This window comes from Neodiprion lecontei, chromosome 4, assembly GCF_021901455.1.
Source record: "Neodiprion lecontei isolate iyNeoLeco1 chromosome 4, iyNeoLeco1.1, whole genome shotgun sequence".
NCBI lineage: Eukaryota > Metazoa > Arthropoda > Insecta > Hymenoptera > Diprionidae > Neodiprion > Neodiprion lecontei.
The window spans coordinates 27,020,836-27,042,317 of record NC_060263.1 but is presented as its reverse complement, the minus strand read 5'-3'; the positions used below and the strand labels follow the sequence as shown (position 1 = coordinate 27,042,317).

General features: G+C 43.6%; 2 protein-coding genes across 6 annotated transcripts in view; both read left to right on the top strand.

The window, feature by feature from the left end:
• The window catches only part of LOC107218648 (chromatin-remodeling ATPase INO80), a 37,076-nt gene extending 34,061 nt beyond the window's left edge, over positions 1-3,015 (top strand). For all 3 annotated transcript variants that reach the window (XM_046737711.1, XM_046737713.1, XM_046737712.1), the window contains one exon: positions 1,723-3,015. In XM_046737711.1, coding sequence (XP_046593667.1) covers positions 1,723-2,072 — 350 coding nt within the window. In that variant the 3' untranslated portion in view covers positions 2,073-3,015. The remainder of the gene's footprint in view (positions 1-1,722) is intronic.
• A 1,373-nt stretch (positions 3,016-4,388) lies between these two features.
• LOC107218647 (odorant receptor 13a-like) lies at positions 4,389-16,585 on the top strand. Of its 3 annotated transcripts, none has more exons than XM_046737486.1 (8): positions 4,410-4,545; positions 5,402-5,798; positions 5,863-6,141; positions 6,225-6,469; positions 6,804-6,903; positions 8,354-8,461; positions 15,566-15,721; positions 16,085-16,585. In XM_046737486.1, the coding sequence occupies exons 2-8, from the start codon at positions 5,487-5,489 to the stop codon at positions 16,151-16,153; spliced, it is 1,269 nt and encodes a 422-aa protein (XP_046593442.1). In that variant the 5' UTR covers positions 4,410-4,545; positions 5,402-5,486; the 3' UTR covers positions 16,154-16,585. The 3 variants fall into 3 exon arrangements, with proteins under 3 accessions (XP_015512066.2, XP_046593442.1, XP_046593443.1); XM_046737487.1 differs by lacking the exon at positions 4,410-4,545 and adding an exon at positions 4,597-4,686; XM_015656580.2 differs by lacking the exons at positions 15,566-15,721; positions 16,085-16,585 and adding an exon at positions 11,405-11,809 and having other exon boundaries at positions 4,389-4,545.
• Positions 16,586-21,482: the final 4,897 nt, after the last annotated feature.

Sequence of the window (21,482 nt, the reverse complement as noted above, 5' to 3'; positions counted from 1 at the left end):
GGTCAGACCTCGCGGTTAACAAGTTGGTCCCGGTGGAGGAATGTCTGAAAGTCTCGGCCCGCCCGACGCGTACCTTATAATCCTTTTCTACCGCCGTTCGTACGGCATTGAATTAAGGATTTTCGATTCCGATCGGAGATAGTGCCAACTTCGACGCGCGTCGTTGTTAGAGCTGCCTTTCTTCAGATCTCATCTCTGATCGGCGACAGTTTGCTTCCTCCTCCGTTAATATCTTCTTTCTCTTCGTTCTTCGTGGATTTTTTTCTCCTACTATTCTTTTTTCTTTTCTCTTTTCTAACTCCTTTCCGTTTACCGTTTCATCGTTCCTACATTGTAACCTGCAGTTGCCAATACGTCGTACAGGTTACTGCCATTCATCGCAGCTCTCACGCCACTTTGACTCTAGCTTCCATTCGAAATGTTTTGCTTGGACGATGCAAAGTTCGTGATATCACCACTGTTAGTGACCAAATGTTTTGCGATAAAACAACTCACCGTACGTCAAAGGAACTGATGAAATGGTCAGAGGTGCGGGTGAATCTATTTCAGTTTTAATCAAAATCCATGACGTGTCATTGATGTTAGGAAACGAGGTCAGCCTAGAAGACGAACGCTGCACGAGTGTTCGGTTTATTTTTAATCGTGGAATACCTGCGGGGAATCCGAGCTTTACTAAAGACTCGCGAGAATCGCTACGGAAAATTGAATTACTGTACAATTATATAAGTTGTTGTAGCTGGTTTCTTTCAAAGTATTTTCCACAAAATCTCGCGGTACGTAATTATTCGTCAGACAGAGAATGGCAAGAATTCAACCCGGCACGAACGCATCACCTGCAGTTACGTTCGGCTGCTTACTATCGTCAAAAGATCCTCGTAAATCAATTTACTCAGCTCGATCGTGATTTTACGTATTATGCGATTCCAGTCGTTTAAAATTACTACCCTGACCCGTAACCTCGGTATTTCCGACTCCAGTTGAAGTTTTTATACACAGGTACTCGTACTGTGGAAAACTAGCAAACCCGTACTAAAAACCTTTGTTTCGACAAAGAGAAACAAGGTATCTAGCTCGTTGTTCTCACGCTAGAGAATCGCCTGCTCGGATTCATGACACTGAAGCAAAACTTACAAGAAGAGAAAGAATCTCCAGCAATGTTATTTGCACAAATGATGGTGAACACGAATGAGAAGGCAACCTTGCTACTATGTACTGGAAATGAATATGATTAATGCGGCTGATAAAAGCTGAGGTTTCAACAATTGTATGATTACAGGATTTAAAACGGTTAAACACGAGTGTTTTTGATCCGATTTTAATGTTTTGATGTCATTCTTAAAGACCGTTATCGTCAGAATGGACAAATCTAGATTTCTGCAAGTGCGGTGCAACAAATGTTCGTCATAACTATACAATCTTGTAAAATTTCTTTAATATTTCTTAATGATTTTTCGGGGAGTCTGTTCCGTGAGCAAATTGAGAGCAAAACATCAAGATTTCGCACGTTCTATATTTATATAGAACCGTCTTTTGCACGTACTATTAACTTGCGTGATATTCGATTTGGCTCAGATTCATTTATATCACACACCAGGGATTTTATTTCACGTGTGTCTGTCAAACGTCATTGCCGTAAATACCAATATAGGAGATTTTTTCAGCATTTTTATCCCCCCCCCCCCCAGACTCGAAAAAAGAATTCCCTGATTCTGGTTGTTACAGGAAGCTCAGTTCCCGTTCCGGCAGACGGCGACGGTCCCAGCAGCGTCGGTCCGTTGGGTCCGGTCGCTCCTCTGCTGACTCGAGGAGGAGGTGCGACGGTTCGGCGCGGTCCTGGAAGGCCGCGCCTGAGGCCAACGGGTCCGGGAAACCAGGGATACCGGGGTCACGGGAGTCACCACCACGCCAAGAGGGCCCAAAGGCCTCTTCCGGTACCTCTTCGTTCGCACCAGCTCGCGGCGTTACCCCCTCGGACTTCGGCGCCATCCTCGTCGCAAACACCGACCTCCTCGGAGTCGCGGCCCTTCGGGTTCTACACGCAACACCAACGGACCCCACCACGTGGCTCATAGGCCGCAAGTCGAACCCCGTCGTCTCTAATAGGATGCGACGGCTTCCGCGCCGTTGAGTGATTGAGTTTGACTGATTGAGACATTCGCTGTGGCGGAGAGAGCCGATTCGGAGCCGCGTGTTGTATCTTCCTCGAATCTCTGCTTAAAAGCCAACGGGATCTCGGAGGAAGAACAGACTGCGACGCTCTCTTAGGGGGGCATAAAAAATTAACGAATAAGATTAAGATGTGTAGATAATCACGTTGTTCGAGGTTTAAGTCTCTGTTGAAGAACGCGATCATTTTGGAAGATGACGAGGAGAAGAAGATACAGAGTGAGAAATTTACGCGTCTCGGTATGTTTCAATTTTAGAAAAGGACAAAAAATCTAAACGTGTTCTACGGCATTGTGTGGAACTCGGAGATCTCAAACAATCGGAGGATGGTCACAGCTGGGTTTCAATTAAAAATATCTCTTCTTTTTCTTCTGGAATTTGGTGGAGCTGGCTCGATCTTTGATTCATCGGTAGATTTTTCGGTATTTAGGGAAAATACAACGACTCGGGTGTGAACGCGGTAACGTCTTCAAACGGAACCGTGTGTGTTCAATTTGACTCGTTGGCATAATATACTCGGGCAATATGCAGTTATAGTTCGTGCAGCCCGCTACTTTTGTTTCAGTAAATTGTAAAATATTCAATTTTCAGGAAGGAAGTGGTCGGGGGAGTTGTACTTTGAATATAATAGGTTATCATCATCATTTCTATTTTTTTTTACCTGTTTGTGAGATTCAGATTTATTCGATGTATTAGTAACGGATAAGCTTCAGCATATAAATTGAGTACTTTGATATTTCTTACCATGCAAGGACGTTGGAATGTGACTGTCATGAAATTATATTTGTATAAAATAATGCGGTAATTTATTATGAACAAATAAACAAAGTAATACACAGATGCACGTTACGATTATACTATAATCCGGTCGAATCTGCGCCTCATTCTGTCGCCGGATGTTCCTCCCTATGGGTGTGACAAAACCTGTATAATGCGGGAAAATTGAAACGGCTTAAAAGATTTAACAGATTCACCGTATATCGTATATTATTGTTAAAATGAAGGCACGAAATACATGTTTAATCCTCGGGGCGAGTGTCCCGGGAGTAAATACGACGCCTCAAATCCGCTCGACACTCGGATTCGTGACGACAAGCAAAACACTTGGAACACATGATTCATCTTCGAATATACCCTACAATTTCCTGTCGTACAGCTGAAAAACGTAAGATGGTGAAAAATCGAAACATTTCGATCACACACTCGTGGAAACGTGTTCCGAGAAGCGATGCGCGAAGGGAATATAGAGCAAAACCGATTTTGACACGTTTATATTGCATAAACTATCTGTCTGAATAAACACAGCCTGGTAAGTACACATCTGTCTTGTATTTATTACATTTAAGAATATTGGGTAAAATTCGTATCGTGCAGCGTGAAATGTATTAGGTATATATTGCGTAAGTACGCGCGGGAAAAAAGTATCGCTACTTTCTGCTCTAATCGTAAACTTTTTTCAACCAGTACCCATAAAGTTCTTTCGTATTTACCTAATTGCTTGAGAAAACTCGAGGGTGATGGTATTACTCTTGGAGTCAGGTTTCGTGTATTTTAACGTCCCCACTTTAAACAAAGTGGCTGTAATCCCTTCCTATTCTCGAGTCTACTTCGGGGCAGCTACGAAACTTTTTATCCCCCCCTTAAAAATGTAGGCGTTTGAAGGAACATTTTCCTCGTCAAGAGTAATCGCGTCAACAATTAGCGCGACACTTCCAAGTATGAGTTTCCAATCAAACAGTTTGCACGTTTTCCAATTCTTAGCAGAGTTTCTCAGCAAATGCAACGACACCGTGCCTGACGATGAGTTCAAGGAGGACACGCAAGTTGGTCTTGATCGGCATGTCGCGTATGACCCGAACACGACAGTTATCAGCATTAAATCGTACCGTTGTACGGAGGTTTCCGGATTCCTATTTTCCACCCGAGTAATAATGACGTAATAAATTGCAAGGGTCCTCTCGACGCGCCTCCATTGTCCCGTTTCCACCCATTGAACCTGCGCCCACGCGACGTGCACGGAATATACTGACAAACGCAATAGGTGCAGGGCACACGCCTCTCCTGCACCCTCGCCCTCGCGTTTTGCCCTCTCCGCCAAATTATACCCTGCTCTCTTTGCATTATATGCTATTCCTTTTATCAGGAGCACGTTTACAAAGTGGCATCAAATTGCACGCCGTTTAATATGCTGAAAGAGAATTGCATTTTTATACCCTTTAAACTTTCAACATCCTCTCATAAATGTCTCTCTCCACTGTATCCCGGATATCAGAGTACTTTTAGTAGCCGCGACCAACTGCACTGCGGACGATCAGTAGGCAATTGTGCTTTCGAATCAACGTGGAAGAGTTCCATTCGTCGGATTCAAGTTAGCCGCACGTACGTGGCTTTCTTCTTCCTTCTTTTAATCCATTGAACAAGTGTTGGTAACGCGATATTTCATATGGCAGTATATCGTCGGCTTTGAGTTGGTTGGCAAGCGGAAGCGGGGAAATAATAATATCTGTAGAGATTGCACGCGTACGTAATCGTACGCTTTTTTTCCATTATCTTATTAAAACTGGAGACGACACCTGTCCGTTGATTACTATACTTTACACCATGATGCGCAATGTGTCGCCGGGGTTAATATTGTGATCGAACCGGACAAAAATGCCTTACTACACGACTAAACTTTCGAATTGTGCAAGTTATACGAATCATTAATGATTGATGGATTTAAATGAGTTCTTTGTTTACGTGAAAAAGTATCTGGTATGATCAAGCCCTCGGCGAAATGTCACGAAGCTTGTTGTAATCATCCAACATTCACTTCGTAATTATTATCATCAATGATTCTTGGTGCATCAACTCCAGCTTTCAGTAAATTTGTGTACACGCAAAGGTCGCGGCAAGCTTAGTCTGCACCGTCTTGACAATTTTAAGTACCGTTCGAAACGAACGTAGATGGATAAATTAAATTCATTCTCAATTTGTCTTGAAATAAATTTTCGCGTCACTGTATTTCAATTGTAATCCGTTAATTTTCAATTTTTTTCGTAAAAAATTGACAAAGTGTACACGGTAGATTCGATGAATGGGACCAACCTGGTAGGCAATTATTTCTACGTACGCATCGTCTGTTTATAGAATGTTTACCATGTACTCGAAAGTCGTGCGAATTAATTCGTGACGATAATTCAATTCCCACAGAAAATGGCCCTGGCATTTAGCAGATAAATACATTTCATCGTAGGTGCGAGTATAACAGGGAGACCTTGCAGCGGTGTGAAACCAATAAATCAGAATCTCTACTGCCCGAGAAAGAACGTGAAGAAGAAATGGCAGCTTCTGCAGAGAAAAGCGAAATACCGCTACTTGAGGACTACATCCGCTTGAACAAAATTAATCTCTTGATTCTGGGTCTCTGGCCAATTCCCGAGGTCGCACCAAAATTGCGGCAGGCTCTGCAATTCTTTCACACTGCCGTAGTTTTCATTCTATTTTCTATGCTCTTTTTCCCCGCAATCATTGACCTCTACATGTTCAAAGGGGACGTCGGAGTGATTGCAGACAATTTGTGTACCACCATGACGATGTTCTCCGTTATCACGTATATTCCGTACTTCGCGCTCAGGAGGAAGACCCTGAAGGTAATTATGACAGGGAAATTTACGCAGGCGGAGGAATAAACTACTTGAAAATCTGTGTTTCAAGGCAATTCTACGGAACATGGAGTCGAATTGGAACCGATCTATGGATTTAACGGCCCCAAAAACACACCGAGATATTCTTCTGCGCGCTGCTGAATTTTCCAAGGCCTTCACCAGATGGTATAGCTTTACCGTATACGTGACCTGCTCACTCTACATGTTCAGTCCACTCTTCATTCTCGGGGACTCGGAGACTCAGACCGCAAGAAGACAACCAGTACGCGCTTGGTATCCCATCAATCAGACCTCGGAAGTCATCTACACAGCTATTTACGCGTCGCAGGTAAATCCGAAGCTATGGCCGCGTACTGATTTTCGATTTGAACCGATCAAGTGGATGAAAAATAAATTTTTTGATCTCTGCAGGTCGTCGGCGGGGCGATTTCCTGTTTAGGAAGCGTCTCGGTAGACGGCCTCTTTCTGGTGATGATGCGTCACTTCTGCGCTCAGCTCCGTATTCTTCAATGCGAACTGACTACGCTCGGCACTTCGGTGGCTAATTGCGAATCAAACTCCTTTACCGCTCATTTCCGTATGAATAAAACTACGACCGATGTTGAGCTGCTCCAGAGGATTAAAAATATTATCGAGGACCATCAATCAGCCATTCAGTGAGTGCATCGTATTTTTACATAAGCACCCCTTTTATTTGAACTTTGCACACTAAGAGTACGAAAGATTGAAAATTTGACTTATATTAGTGACGGGTATCTTCACCTGCAAATGTACATCACACACACATAGGATTTGTATAGGTCATTATCTCAGACACATGCTGCATATGTCACGTCCCTAATTCTTTCGCCCAGTAGCTCGCACTGTAATACCGTTATAATGGCATTGCGACTTAGCTGCGAATGTGACACGCTTAAGTCTCGAGGAGTGCATTTATTATATCTATATAGGGAATGTATAAGATAACATTGATACACGCATTATTTCCAGAAACGCGGATAATATTAGATCTCTCTACAACGTGGTATGTTTTGTGCAGCTGTTTGTAAGCAGCGTCGTCATCTGCGTGATTGGATTCCAGCTGATCTTCGTGAGTTGATTACCACTAAAATTACATATTTCTACTCTATTCCTTGTTCGGTTAATCGTGTATATATAATATACATATAACGTGCGTTTCGGTTTCGACCTTCATCTAATATACCTATAAAAAATAACCTGTTGAACGTAATAACGTATACCAAAATCACAGAGATCGTGGTGAGAATTACTTATCAGTACACGTCGGAGTTAGGTTCACGAATGTTTTCGAACTTGTCGGATAAAAAAAATTGTCGCGCATGTAAATCCAATGGATTATTTTTTCTTTGCGATAGGTTTATTCCAGGGTGCTGGGGGGTGTCTTACGTGAATTAATTACGATGTGGTTTAAATTGGATGTGATATTGAAACTCTGGAGAGAGACGGAAGCTCCTCGATCGACCAGTGTTCAGGTTACAGATTTCCGAGACTATATTCGAGACGCAGTCGCCGGGAATTATACGGGATCAAATTTAACGCTATTTAACGCAACGTCAGTCCCACGCACGCACACGCGTATCCTGCACACGCCTCGCGGCATTCCCAATGGAATATTTACGAGCCTGGCAGTGTTTTCAACAGCTTAATAATACCGTCGATCATCACGGAGGGTTGTTGCCGCTACGCGGCGGCCGGCGTCGAGACGCCCCCTGAAACACCGACGCCGGCAGTTCGCTGCAGAGGCGAGACGTGCGTCGGATACGTTGGGAAATTTCACACCTAATCAAAAAGCGACCGTCGAGCCGTTTTCTCTACGCGCTGTCTCATCCTGCGCCGTCACTTTGTGTTATATGTGCTGCGTAATTGTATAATACCATAATACCTACCTTTTACGCACACGCGAACGTCGACTGCAACGATTTTGCCGTTACCAAGCGCTGATTCCAGATTAATCAAATCACACGGTATGCTCTTGTCTACGCGTATGTATTATTCACCGACACGCACATATTATGCCGAACGGTTACCCGCAGCTGCCTTGCCTGCAACGAAACCGCGGGCGGTTCTCGAAAAGTCCTTTTTTTTTCCTCTTCATTTTCTTATGTCTACGATGGGGCACCGCTGGGGAAAACTCAGCCTAATACGAAAAGGGTTCCTAATTTGGGAAGCTGCGATACAGCTGCTGCGCATTGCTGTATCATGAAATTGCCAATTAGTATAAAACCTAACGCTCGTGATATAACAGGCAGTGGAAAAGCCGCAGCGATACTTACACAATCGAAAATTGCAGTTTGATTAACTTATTTCAATACGGGCAAACACCGACGTGGTAAATTACACAGTTGCGCAAAGGCGAGTACGCGATGAAAATTTTTCTTACACCTTTATGAAAACCTGCAATTCTCGTGATCGCGAAGTCTGTTCAGTACAGTATGGAAAAAATACAATACAGCCAAGGCAATGGTCGTCATTTTTCTGTTTCCGTCCGGTTCTCGCGTCACCGAAAACCCAAAATGCAGTACCTGGACTCTCGGGGATTGGACTTGGTGAAATACGTGATGTACATTCAGGCCGTCCTTCTGCAAATTTACATCTACTGCTCGCTGGGAGATGATCTTCTGACCGAGGTGAGTAAATGTATAAATCACTGTATAATTGACCCACCACATCCAAGGTACTTTGCCGGTCAATCGACTACGCCTCTTGGCAGTTTCGAATCCTGTTCAAACCGTTTTGTCGTTAAAAAATTGCAACCTCTTCTTGTATGAAATCAATGCATTTTACTGCTGGTGAAAGTCAGCGGTATCCTTCGTATCGAATGCTGCTTGAATCGTGGAAATCACATGACGGAGTGTGATATTCATTGTTCATTTTTTTTTTACTACTTGTGGTCAATTTTTAAAGTACTTCTACGTGTGTTTTTACATTTGTCAAAGTTGATAAATTACTCACCTATCCTCCCATCAAATTTTTTCACAACGTCGATCGAAGATATTCACAGCGAGAATAAAGGAGCAGATTTTACTCACAACTGCAGGAAAAAAGGGACACGTCATGTTTTTTTTTTTTTTGTATAATATATATCGTAAAATGCGGATTTTACCGTAGAATCAGTGAAAACCACCGTGTGCAGAAGTTTTCTACATTTATAGTAAAAAATATGTTCGACGTGGGTATTTTTCACCAAAAAACCTGACGTGTCCCTATTTTCCTGCAATTTCGAGTAAAATCTGCTCTTTTTCTTTTCTTTCAGTACAAATCCCACGCGTACAGCCTCGGTCTGATCGGCAGGCATTCTCGCCCAACTCACACTCGCACGTTAACGATGCAGGATCTGCATCACCGTTCCGAAAGATCTTATCGCGCGTTGCTCGTTACTTTAGCGTGGTGACGTCAGCGACGACCCAAACCCGAGCACCTGCCGCAATGTTGTTTTCCGAACCTCAATTTCTCTCGCCGATTCACGAGTCAGTTAGGGCCGAGAAGACAGCGTTGAAATTAGGCGGATACGTCGCAGGTATCGTTGCGGGTGTCCGGTATAATGGCAATGGAATTAAGCGTGCGCGTGCGGCACCGTTAGAGCTGTGATTCCGACGATTCTCTGTTTGGAATTTTCAATTTCAACACCGATTAATTTCTCCACTTGTAACTTGTACACCTGTATGATTAAATGCGAATCGGCACTCGGACGGACATGCCGAGAGAGTTATACGGTACCCCGTGAATTTATATCTACACGATTATAGATGAGCATTTACCGAACCATGTAACCGGCAGCGGCGATAGGTAGAAATTGCTGCGCGATGAGCAACAGGAACGTGTGACCTATTCCCTCCGCATCTTCGTATTTGCGTATTCACCCACCGACACATACCTAGTAACGTAAATTCCCCGTGCAGTCGGAGGCTTGCAGGTGTTCCATCCTCATCTAGCTCAGCTCACCTTAAAAACTACACTCACACCGCGTACCGCAGTCTCACGATGCGTGCGAGACGATGATCGGTGAAATCGTTTGCGGTACGTAAACTTGTCGGAAAATCTGATAGTTTAATTGCAGTGGCGTAACATCGTGGTCAGCCTTATTATGCACGTACAGCCATCTCTGTCCTGTTACGGTCGTAGAGATACAAATCCCAAGTAGCGGTTGCACATACGTATATTCAGTAATTATACGAGCCATCTTATGATACGAAGAAAATCACCGTCACGAATCGGGCGTATTAACGGAAGGACAAAAGGAAGCACGAATATATTTTATATTAATATTACCGATGTCTAACGAACCTTGGTCCATTCCGATCTTGGCACTCGGTAAGTCGTCCGTGTGTCGCGGCAATTTGTTCATAGCCCGTAGTATCGTGACGGTGTAATTTAAGTAACGGTCTCGCCTTTGCCGGGATCATTACTCCGCCATTGTTGCGAGATTTTGAAAACTCGAGAATATTGAGCAGAAATAAATTCCCGCGCTCCCCCAGTTACGAGCAGGGGATTGTTTTATTTTCTTTACTTATATTCGTGGCGTGCACGTATTTCTCGACAGAAAATCAACTGACCGTTTCGAGAAGAACAATCCGATCACGGTGAGGATAAATCGAGAATCCGCGATGGCTCGGCGCGCGTTTCGAGTGAGAAAACCGTCGGCCGATTAGCGAAAATGAATGTCCGTAGCCTTCGGTGTCGGTGCAGCACCTTCGCTAACGCGGTGCTGAATTAATGTATTCCATCCGCCTGCTTCGACTCGCGTTACGCTACTTTATCACCTTTCGATTGCGGATTTCTTAGCTCGTTAATTACGACCTCCTTGCACAGTCTATTACCGACGATGACACGCCGGGCATTCGATCGCTTCGATTGCATCCGTGGGTGAATAACAGACGGGATGAGTTACTTGCGCGGCCGTGAGCCGGAGATATCAGTTTAAGCTCAAGCCAAGGCTCGCGCCGTGCCATTTAATTAACCCGGCGTTAAGACTAAGCAGATATTCTAGCCTCTCGGAGCCACGGGGACATTACTTTTCCAGTGTCCCCTTAGGACAGGCACTGTGCACAAACGATATTTATGTATCGGCCTCCGTGCGTCCCGTGATCGGTTTACAAGTGGCAGTCGTGCCGAATGATCATTCCGGCTTACCGAATAGGTATAAACATCGCGATGCGAGAATAATGGCCGTTACACGTATCCTTATACCGTATTCCGCGATTAAAGTTTATTACTTTTAAGCCGTAGGGGCACCCCTCTGTCTGTGTAATAATACGCGATTATATACGGAACCCTTTATCCTCGGTCATTGCCGTTTCATTTGTGTCAAACGAAATTCCCGGCTACTTTATCTTATACCTTGCACGTGATCTCCGAGTAGGAAACTTTGAATCGTTCGTTTATTACGCGTATACACCTGCAACGGTTTATTTAACGACGATATTTTCCTCCGTCGCCGCGGTCAATATCGTATAAAAGTTTTTAAGTATCGCTACCGGTACAACAATGTCACGTTCATTGCGCGTCTTCACGCGCCTTGCAGACACGCCACTGCGCAGGGCTTCGTAGCTAATTACCCTTTTACCCTGCAGGAAATTTGACGATTTTCAACTAGCGTGGTCGCACTACACGTCCTCGTTACGATTATCGCTGTCATTCCTCACTCCTTGAGGATGTCCCGAGTTCGTCGCGACGCCCCAACTCACCAACGAATTGCCCACGGTTCCACTCTACGAACCTCCGGAATCATTATCGTCGTCGAAATTCTCAAAGTCCGGAGGACGTCGCGACGCCTGTCTGTGCCGTAGGCGTTGGTTTTTTCCAGTTTTTGGTACGGGCTCTCGTCGGAGACCGGATGCAGACGAATCACCGTTCGAATTCACCGGCGAACCGCGTCGCACGATCCTCGGCTGCTTGTAATTATATATACGCTTACTGTAATGTTTCATTCCCTCTAATTGTTAGTAATTACGCAACTACTCTGCCGTCACGATTATTCGTCGCCGTATGCTCGTTGTTTTCGTGTTTTTTTTTTCTGTTTTTTATGTCTTTTATTACATTTTTGTTGCGTTTTTCATTCTATTATTTAAATAATATACGCGAGGCTGCCCGTTATATAGTGTCATACGCACGCGACAAAGATCACGGCCGAAACTGTGCCGCTTGTTGCGCCTGGCTGTGAAAAATTAATATAATAAATTACCGCTTATGCTCACGTTGATTGCACCGAAAATAGTACTCTCTACTGAGTTTAATTCCCGCATTTTTATACCTACTGAATTCACGTTGTTTCGTAACGCTTTGGAGTTGAAATTCCATGCTCGAGCTATATTCTTTCATTTTTAATATTTCGTGTGAACAACTGATTCCGAAACTTTCCTCGTACAACTTGTACTGTTTCGTTTCGTGATTTTTCATCAACGGTCATAGATTTTGAAAAATATTTTAATATGTTCCTCAAAACATTTGTTACTTTCTCATTTAAACAACGGAGCAAATTCTATACACTATTTTTAAACGCAGTTTGGCAGTTTGGACACAATCACATACTCGACTGACTTATGCGTCAGGAAAAACAATTCTCATCATCTGATTTACGCGATGATTTTAGTATCAAGGTACCCAAACAGAATGGAATTGTTAATTTTTTTTTTATTTTTGTCCTTATTGAGCAAAATTGACACGACTTTTCCTTTGACCATACATGGCACTGACAGTCACGAGGTTAATACAAATTATCATACAGTTTCATGTTATGAATATTTATACGGAGATGAACAAGATAACACTAGCAACGAGAAAAGCTCTTCAATTATGGTTTAGAACATTTTTTCAACAGTACAGGAGTCGAAAAAATTTCCTCGTGAAATTTTAATGTTGAATAGTACGATTTGTACCATTCAATTAACCTCAGAGAGCCTTAGGAATTGAAAAGCGCGCTTCGAAAGTGAAATTCAAACATTTTCCATGTCTTTTCACAATCCTTCGCGAATCTTTTGCAGAGCAAGCCTTACATGCATCAATTTGACATCGCGATAATTTATCACCAAGCCATATTAAAAACCGTGTGTTTCCGAAGAAGGAATCTCCAATAAATCGGATGGTTTATATTGATTACGATATGCGAAGGAAGTATTTTTTTCCCACCAGGTTGCTTTTGGTTGGAAATTTTCCCATTACTGCAGATTTCAATCGGTGCAAGACTATCAACAAATTGAAACGATTGCGACCATTAATCGTCGTGAAAAATGATGCGATCGATTTAAAAATTTTCTCTTCCACCGTAGAACGGTTCACCAACCTGTACATCGACCTTGGTTGGTTCTAAGATATTTCCTTGATTAAAAATTGGTCAAACCGCATCTGTTCGGGTTTGAATTTTCTCCGTCGTAGGGCGGTTGGAAAACGGTTGTGAAAGTTCGTGCCCCGCACCACCCTGTATATCCTAGTTCTTCGAGAGCGCTGCAGTAACGATCGACCGAGTTCCCTGCGCCGGAGAAAAACAACTTGAACGCGAAAGGAGGAGGTCGGGGATGAGGCGGCAAGTGGGTGGTGGAGGGGAGGTGATTAGAGGATCGAAACGATACGATACGCGACTATTCACCAATTACGCCAATTACAATTACGGAGAGTCATGTGCGGCGACGCCGACGGGAAGACAGACGGGCCGTGTGCCGTGTGCGTAAAGCGTGCAGAATCGCACCCCGCCCACGTTTCGCTCCCTTTTCCTCTTCGCCCCTTCCCTCTCGTATTATCTCCCTCCTTCTCTCTCCACCCTCGCCCCCTCGTTCCAGACTCACACTCGCTCATTCTTCAATTCCTTGATCGTTCCTTCCCGACGAAGCGGCGGAGTGCGGATTGCAGTCCGTCTCTGATGCCTACAGAAATGCGTGGTCTTTGAGCCTTACGGAGAAATTTCAACCGTCCATACGTTCATCGAGATCTCAAGCTGCGAGAGGAAGTTACGCATTTTATGGAAATTCGTATCCGATATTTTCTTACATTTTTACACGCGATCTGTCTGATTCACCACCGCGATGAGCACATTATGTATGTTACGTGCGTTTGGACCGTTATAACAGGTGTAAATTTTACGTTTCCCGAGTTGAAATTGGCGCAATTTCTTTGAAACTATTTTTCCTTATACATCGTGTACGATCTCGACAGATTTTCACACCATTCATTGTCGATGTCAACGTCGTCGACTTGTGCAACGAACATTGACTCGCGGTATCGGGCGGAATAATAAGCACGTATTTTCTCTGTCAGTCGTCTGTGACGAATTGGGCGACGATCAGATGTGGGAATAGAAGAGAGACGGTTATAGAGGATTGTCCGAAGCCAGAACGAAATTCATGAACGAACGAACGAGCGGTGATCAGCTCGCTGCGGAGCATTAATCCTTAAATGTGCGAACAGCATTTTACTTTAGTCTGTAATTACGTAATATACCGAAAGGAAAGATCAATGTCCTTCCAGACACGCGATCGGGAATGGAAGGAAATAATATCCTCTTTCCAGACACCCGGTAGACCGGAAAAAACCGTGTACGTTGCCAGGTTCGAGGTGCCGAGTGAAAATCGTAAGTATAGCTGCGATACGTATTGCCAACTCCGGGCATTTTCCTCGTCGCATTTTTTCCTTGCTCGCGAATGTCCTGCGACGGCATCCTGCCGACCCTTTTGCAGACCTTGTCACGCACGTGATGGTAAATAATATCCACACCGCATGTCGTTGGGCATTCAGGGTTTTACGTAAGCGTTACTTTACATGTACGCACCAAGTTTCCCATCTGAAGAAATTACTTTTGTCCATTTCGAATACGCAATACTGTTTTTTTAGCTCTTCCAACGAACTGTTCATTATACCGGTAGGGGTTCAGTCCCTTTGCAAAAAATCTTTCACCCTATGGTTATTTTGAAAAAACGGAAAAGAACCAAGGTGTCGAATTGCTCCTATGAAAAGGTTTTACTTTCAACGCGTTCTTTTCATTCGTTAACCTTCTTCAGTTTTTGTTTCGAAAGGAAGAAAGCAGAAGTGCGGGGCAAAAACGAACGCTCATTGTCAGATGCGTTTATCTTGTGCTCTTCATACACCTGTAGCCACAGACGCATAACGCGTATGCCTGCATGTTGAAGAACGTTTTTATGTTTGTGAGATCAAAAAATGGGACCAAAACCCAACGGGTATTGTTGGCCATTCAGCCCGAGTTTTAAAAATTGACTAAAAATTGAAACAGGTGAAAAATTTCGCAATTCTAATTGTAGGTATGTCTAGTTTTTAAACACGATAGATTTCATTTTATTGGAGCGTTAAGGTTACGCGGATAATGAATTCATTGTCGATATATCTTCCGGCACGGTTTCATTCAGACGCGTGTATTAAATGTATACGAATCGTTGACAATACAATGCTATTCCACTAGAATCAACTTTCCATAGCCATTCGATTCCCTTAACGCAACGCACAGATATAACTGCAAAAGTAATTCCAGTGCAGAGCGTGGTTGATTGAAATTAACTCGAATCTGACGAACCGCAGGAGATTTTTCCGCACCGCATTATCGTACTGCAGAAATGCATCGGGATGATACAGCGCGCGATATATCGCAACCCAAGTATTACAAGACCGATAAAATCGCGAACCTTGTGTCCAGCCTCTCGCTCATGTCCGCCGTATCGGCACCCGCAATTCCCTCGTTCCGACTATCACTGCAACTTAATCTTCGAGGAATGCCAATTGCGTGTGTACAGAGCACCAGGGTTGGACAGGCTGCCTACGAATGTCCTTGGACGAATTTCTCAACGTCCGTGAAGAGCTGCCTCCTGGTGATGACCATGCGCTCTCAGCAACCGCTGCTCATCACTGCTGGGAACTTCTACGTCATGTCCATGGAGAATTTCGCCGCGGTAAGTGCCTCGGTTCGTGACGTTTCGTTACAACTTCTTGACAATTCTTGTCAAAGCTCAGGGGATGCTTTCGGCAGTCAGATTCAGTATCCGCGTGGTCGAAGAAGCCGCGTGTTCCGATTTCTCACGTTTCGACTGTTCTAGTCCCACACTTTGGTTCTTGCCACTTGCACAACGTGACTCGACGGAAGTAGACGTTATAATACTCGCGGTAGGCGTGCCTTGCAACGCCATCCTTTCCATGCAGTCATCCTAGGTATCTTACACGTTAACAAACGTGTACCTACGGGACCGTAGAAATTAAGGTCTTGCCACGCGGATTACGGTGTGGAACAATACCTGATATTCTTTGCGGTATTGCAGATTCTCAAGACTTCGCTTTCCTATTTGTCGGTGCTTCGCGCGATGTGCGACGACGGCCTTTCGGAATGATACGAAATACGAAGCTCACGTCTCTCAACGATGCCGATATTTTTCTTCGCTTTATAAATGACCTCAACTCACAAATTTAGTGCTTTGGAATTTCATTCCGTACTGTAATCAGTAGTTTAACGCATCGCTATACGTCGCTTGCATATATATCAGTACTGATAATCTTAGGATCTTAAAATCTTATAAGCTCAGACTGAAGAAAAATGTTCTGTAAAATCGATGAAAGTTGTTCTATATTTTTCAGCAAAATATTTCAGTCAGTTGACCGTGGTGTTGTGCGTAAGTAGATTTACTTCGGTTTGTGAAATTTAATAATACGTATGTGATCGATGTGTGAATAGGCTGGGATTTGATTGTAAAATTAGGGGAAATAATATATTAGTTTGACGTGCAGAAGTCGAGGTTGAACTGCGGTTTGGTAGAATAAAACGTTTGAGCAATTAGGAAATCGTATGTTGTTATTTTACTGAGATCCGAAATCACAGATTCTAAATAACTATTGATATACACGGGTCGAAAGTTGGAATGAACTTTTACAAAAGGGTGTCTCAATTTCGTTAAATACTGGAATACGTAATCCAACCTTTTCTCGAAGCGGGTGTGTTTATAAGGAAAAATGTTTCGAGTCAACGTTCGCGACGCTCGTTGAATAACGCAGGAGTCTTTATTTCCAAATAGCGTGGATGACGTAGTCGGCTTTGGATTCTTTTACCCAATTCCCACCGTTACGTGCCGAGTTACGTGCTCTGCAGGGAACGATGACAGAGCGAGAGAATGAGAAGAAACAGAACGAGGCGAACCGAAGTGAAAGAGAGAGGGAGAGGGAGAGGGAGAGAAGGAGAGAGAGAGAGGAAGGTACCGGGAACACGTATCACCCGGTCGTTACCAATTTCGCAATTCGTATGCGCGACACGCACGATTTTTAAAATCAAGTCAAAGACTTGCCTTTCCGCTCCCGGTTTCATCTTCAGTATTCTCGGGACATAAACCAAAAATTTCTCTACATCCGATCGATGTCGAAGTTCGGCCAAATTATAATATCGGTTGTATCTCCATAAACGAATAGCTTGTGCGGGAAGAGGGAGGGATGGATTAGTAACTAACATTATGCGTCATTGTTAATTCTCTACAGAAATGATAGGAATTTACATAGGCAGGTGTCTTGCGCATTGACTATATTTATTTTATTTTTTTTTTGCTGTGTACTGCTTTTCTCGCCTCTGAGGAAATCATTACAAGGTTTTGTTATGCGTTTGTCCTGGATTGTCGAGACGCCGATTACTCGCATACTTTGAAAAGAAGAGTTTGCAAACTCGGGTAGCCTTAGAAAGATTCAGAACGATGGTTCTTTCATATGTCTAAAATACAAAAGCTTCCCTTTTCTCGTCGAGGTTGAAGTTTCAAATGCGTTTTATTGCTGATAGAAACTAGCTAATTAGGAGAAGAAAAAAACTGTCGACTCGTGCAAATCCGAGTGAGTCACGATATCACGGGTGGGTCTAATTTCTCCAAGAAATGTGTTCTAAACTTTTCCAATTTTGATTCAGCTTGCTGGGAACCCATAGATTGATGATATAATTCTGTAATACAGGACGTGGCATTTAATCAACGCAAAAAAGGGCTTCAGAAGTTCTTTCACCGTGTAAATTGGTTGTATTATAAAATTGACCAATATTCGTTGGTACGGATCACTATAATCGAACAATGTTTACGGTCAGTTCGGAAAATTGGGTATCGAATAGTGTTGGATTAACATCACAGAGTGTTAGTCTACAACAATTCACGCTGCATTTTTCTTACGATCTAGAAAGAGTGAAATGAAGCGACAATATGCGGACTGACTTGAAACTAGGGAGTTAGACTTTCGATTGAATTCGCTACTTTGGAACTCTACATCCAGTAGATGGTACTTCGCATTTCTAATAAAGTGTCAAACTACTATCGAGGTTTGGCGTGAAAGCTAAATCTGATGGTATTCTCCTCTCTCGTAGAGACGCGTTACATGTGAATTCACTGTATGCAATGCAGATGAGCCGATGAGCAAGGCTCTGCTCGGCGTGTAGAAGAGGTCTAGAAACGAAACGTTAGATGCACCGAGGAGCCGAGGGTTCGAGAGCCGACGATGCGGCGTCTAAGGTTGTTGGCGGCGGGGCAGCGAGCGTACTTCCTGCGGTGACCGGAAGTCGCGACTCAGTGAGATCGGAGCCCGTGCAGGAGAGCCTCGACCGACGCCGAGGGGTTCGTGCTAGAGTAACTTCGCCTTGGTCGTCGCCGATTTAGGCACACTGTAATACGCTGGATTTTATACTCGCAACCTGTATGCGGCCATGGGCGTCGAGTCCGAGGCATTTTCAATTTTCCGACAAACCCAGTCTAGTTGCAACGTGTGGTATCTGAGACATTTTTAGGACACGAAAGTTACGTCGGATTCCATTTTCATTCTAGGGAATAATTCGCAGGTCACTTGTTTTCTCTTCTGATTGGAAAAGGTCAAAAAGGTGTTTTGCGACGCCACCCAAAACCGAAATTCATCGAGAACAGTGAAATTCAGTCGCATATAACTTCTGTAATTATCGTTTTTAACGGATAAGAAAAAATACGACCCAATTATCTTGAAGTGACGATTATAATCGTGCGTAAATCACAAGATAGACTTTTCTCGTTATTATAGATTCAGAGGACTAAACACGTTCGTTAAAAGTTCTGCTTATAAAATTCAGCAAACGAGTTTGATCTAAGACGTGATTGCGGAAATGAGTCGATCAAACGATGAGCTGTCCGGTGGAATGGTTAAAATTAAATTATCAAGCCATAAATTATTCAATAGTTACCGATATTTTTGATTTCGTTTTATTACTTTCGCTTCCTGTCTCTCTGATTTTAGTTTTGCAGATTATCGAAATAATCTACAATCTATCGCCGTGTTACACGCTACTCCATTACCATTTACAGTGATAAATTGACGAATGAATCAATTATGGCGATAGGTGATTACACAAGTTTCTCTCATCGTTCTGCGCACGGAAAGCCATCAAGTAGGTATGCATTAGTGTATTTCCGGGGCTTCGATTCAACGTTCGTATAAATCTCCGTGCGGAAATAAAATTTTCGAGCAATCCAATCCTGATCTCCTTTTTTCTTAAATTTTCCACGAAATCAAAATTATACCATAAATAAGTATTCCAACCATTAGAAACTGGATAGCAAATCACCTCGTCGTTTGGAATAAATCGTTCAACGAAATTGAACAAGTTCTATTTTTCAATCTTGCATCTACCTAGTAAAAACTTCGCAGTAATACCAGAAGTGGAGTCGACTTGAATCGATTCGTACTGAATTGTTCCAGCCATCCTCGCAGGCTTGTTAATTTGAACTGAGATCGATAAAGCGACTCGAAGTAAGGCAGGGCCAACGAAGCGACTCCTCCCAGTGTCAGGAGCCCAACTCTCGGCATATATTTCATCGTATACAGGGTATTCAGAAAGTCACTGTGAAATAGCGAGTTCTGTAACTCGTTGTAGCTTTGTGAAAAGAAAGAATAATCGGCGGATCGCACGATCGTTTTGGTAGTGTACGGGAGAATCGAGCTTCCCGATAAGGAAATACCGCCACAATCTCGAAGTTTGAGAAATTCGGGACCGCCTGTGAAAATGTCGGAACGATTATAAGACAGGATTGAATTAGCGCGGCTTAGGCAACGGATAAACATTTGTCGGTTTCAGTGTGTGGTGTTGACTCAATTTGAAGCGATGAATTGCAGCTTTCTGACCCTCCGAATTACGGTCTTATTATGCTCACAGATAAATCCAACGGCTTTACAAGGCGGGCCTGATCTCGAGGGCCGATTTTCTTTTAAAATTCCATTCACACCGAGCGAACCTTTGTATCGCTTTCTATGGATCACCGCGTGTGAGTACCAAGTGGGCACCTAACTTATACCCACCTTTGAAACATTTCAAAGACGATAACAGACGAACACGGGGACTGAGTGCAGGACTTTTTAGCTCCCAGCTTCGTGACGGCAAAGTTGTTGTCTACCGACGTACGCGCCTTTCTATGCGAGCAATCGTCATACCCACCTTACACGAACGCTTGCGGGCACGTGATTGCTTGTTTATTTTTCCCTGTTCATGAACGAGCGACCGATTCTAACAGAATCAAATCTGTTATTGTACAGAATGTATCAATTAGTATTTAAGCCGCATCAGTTTATTCGATTTACGCGCCCAACCGGGCGTGAAATACCATTTTTTCTTCCTCAATCTGTCACGCATAAACGTTGGAATCTGGATGGCTCGAAATGCTTTCCAGCCGTACCATGTTCTCCATCAGGTGGCGATATCAGGTGCGTCGCTTTTTTATATCAAAACTGAAATCCGAGATCCCGCCCACCTGCGGGGGTGTCGTTAAAAAGCCCGGACTGCCTCCCTTCGATTCAACGTGCTTTTCGAAATCTCCGTTCAATCGCCGATCAACCTCTCAACTTCGCTTTTCCTCTTTTCATACCGATTCACTTAAACATCCTTGTTTACAAATCCAATTACGTGAATTATACAAATTTCCTTGCCCAGAAGATAACTAGTGTACAAGAAGGCTCGTAAAACCGACTATTCTTCTATTGCCCGAGTAATTGTGAGACGGTTGTAAATTCGATTCACGATTTATACGCAAGATACAAAAAAAAAAAAAAAAAAAACGACACGCTGACCTGATGTCGGTGGCGTAAATGTACACAGGGAAATCTAATTCCCATTCAATTCTAAGACCGAATAGGTTAAATAGTATCGGAACACAATTTGACCGTCGATCGGGTAGGTGTACATCGTATAATGTATACGCGTTGAAGAACGAATGATATAATTTATTCCTGAGCATAATATACGTGATGGAATTCTTTCTTCCCATTCGATTCTCGGCATCTGTGTACAATGCATTTCTCTCCACGATAATGGGATAGAATTTATCGGGGTCAGTTCCCCGTCAAAGTGGGGCTAAACAAGACATTCACCTCTTCTCTCGACTTCGACCGACTGGCAGCCGTCTGTCCCTGGACCCGGAGTGCAGCCTGTAAACGAAACAGGTACACATGGGTCTCTTTCGCGGCCATCTGCTGCTGATGTCGTGACACCTGAAATTTATCGAAGTTATATGGAGGAAGGTGCGGCGCGTCGTTGGATACCCGACTCTCAGCCGCCTGTGGAGCACCATCGCAGGTTCATGTACCTTTACCGATGGCTCTAGTATTACCTTGATTAACGCTGCCCGCTTGACCACTTACAATTAGGTCCGACGAGCCGAGGAGCATCACGGTGAATATTAATACTTGATA

Excerpts from the sequence above, each read along its gene's own strand:
- LOC107218647 (XM_046737486.1), top strand. The coding sequence starts at position 5,487 with ATGGCAGCTTCTGCAGAGAAAAGCGAAATACCGCTACTTGAGGACTAC. Across the intron at positions 6,470-6,803 it reads GACCATCAATCAGCCATTCA|AAACGCGGATAATATTAGAT; the intron begins GTGAGTGCATCG and ends CATTATTTCCAG. Across the intron at positions 6,904-8,353 it reads TTGGATTCCAGCTGATCTTC|TACCTGGACTCTCGGGGATT; the intron begins GTGAGTTGATTA and ends CCCAAAATGCAG.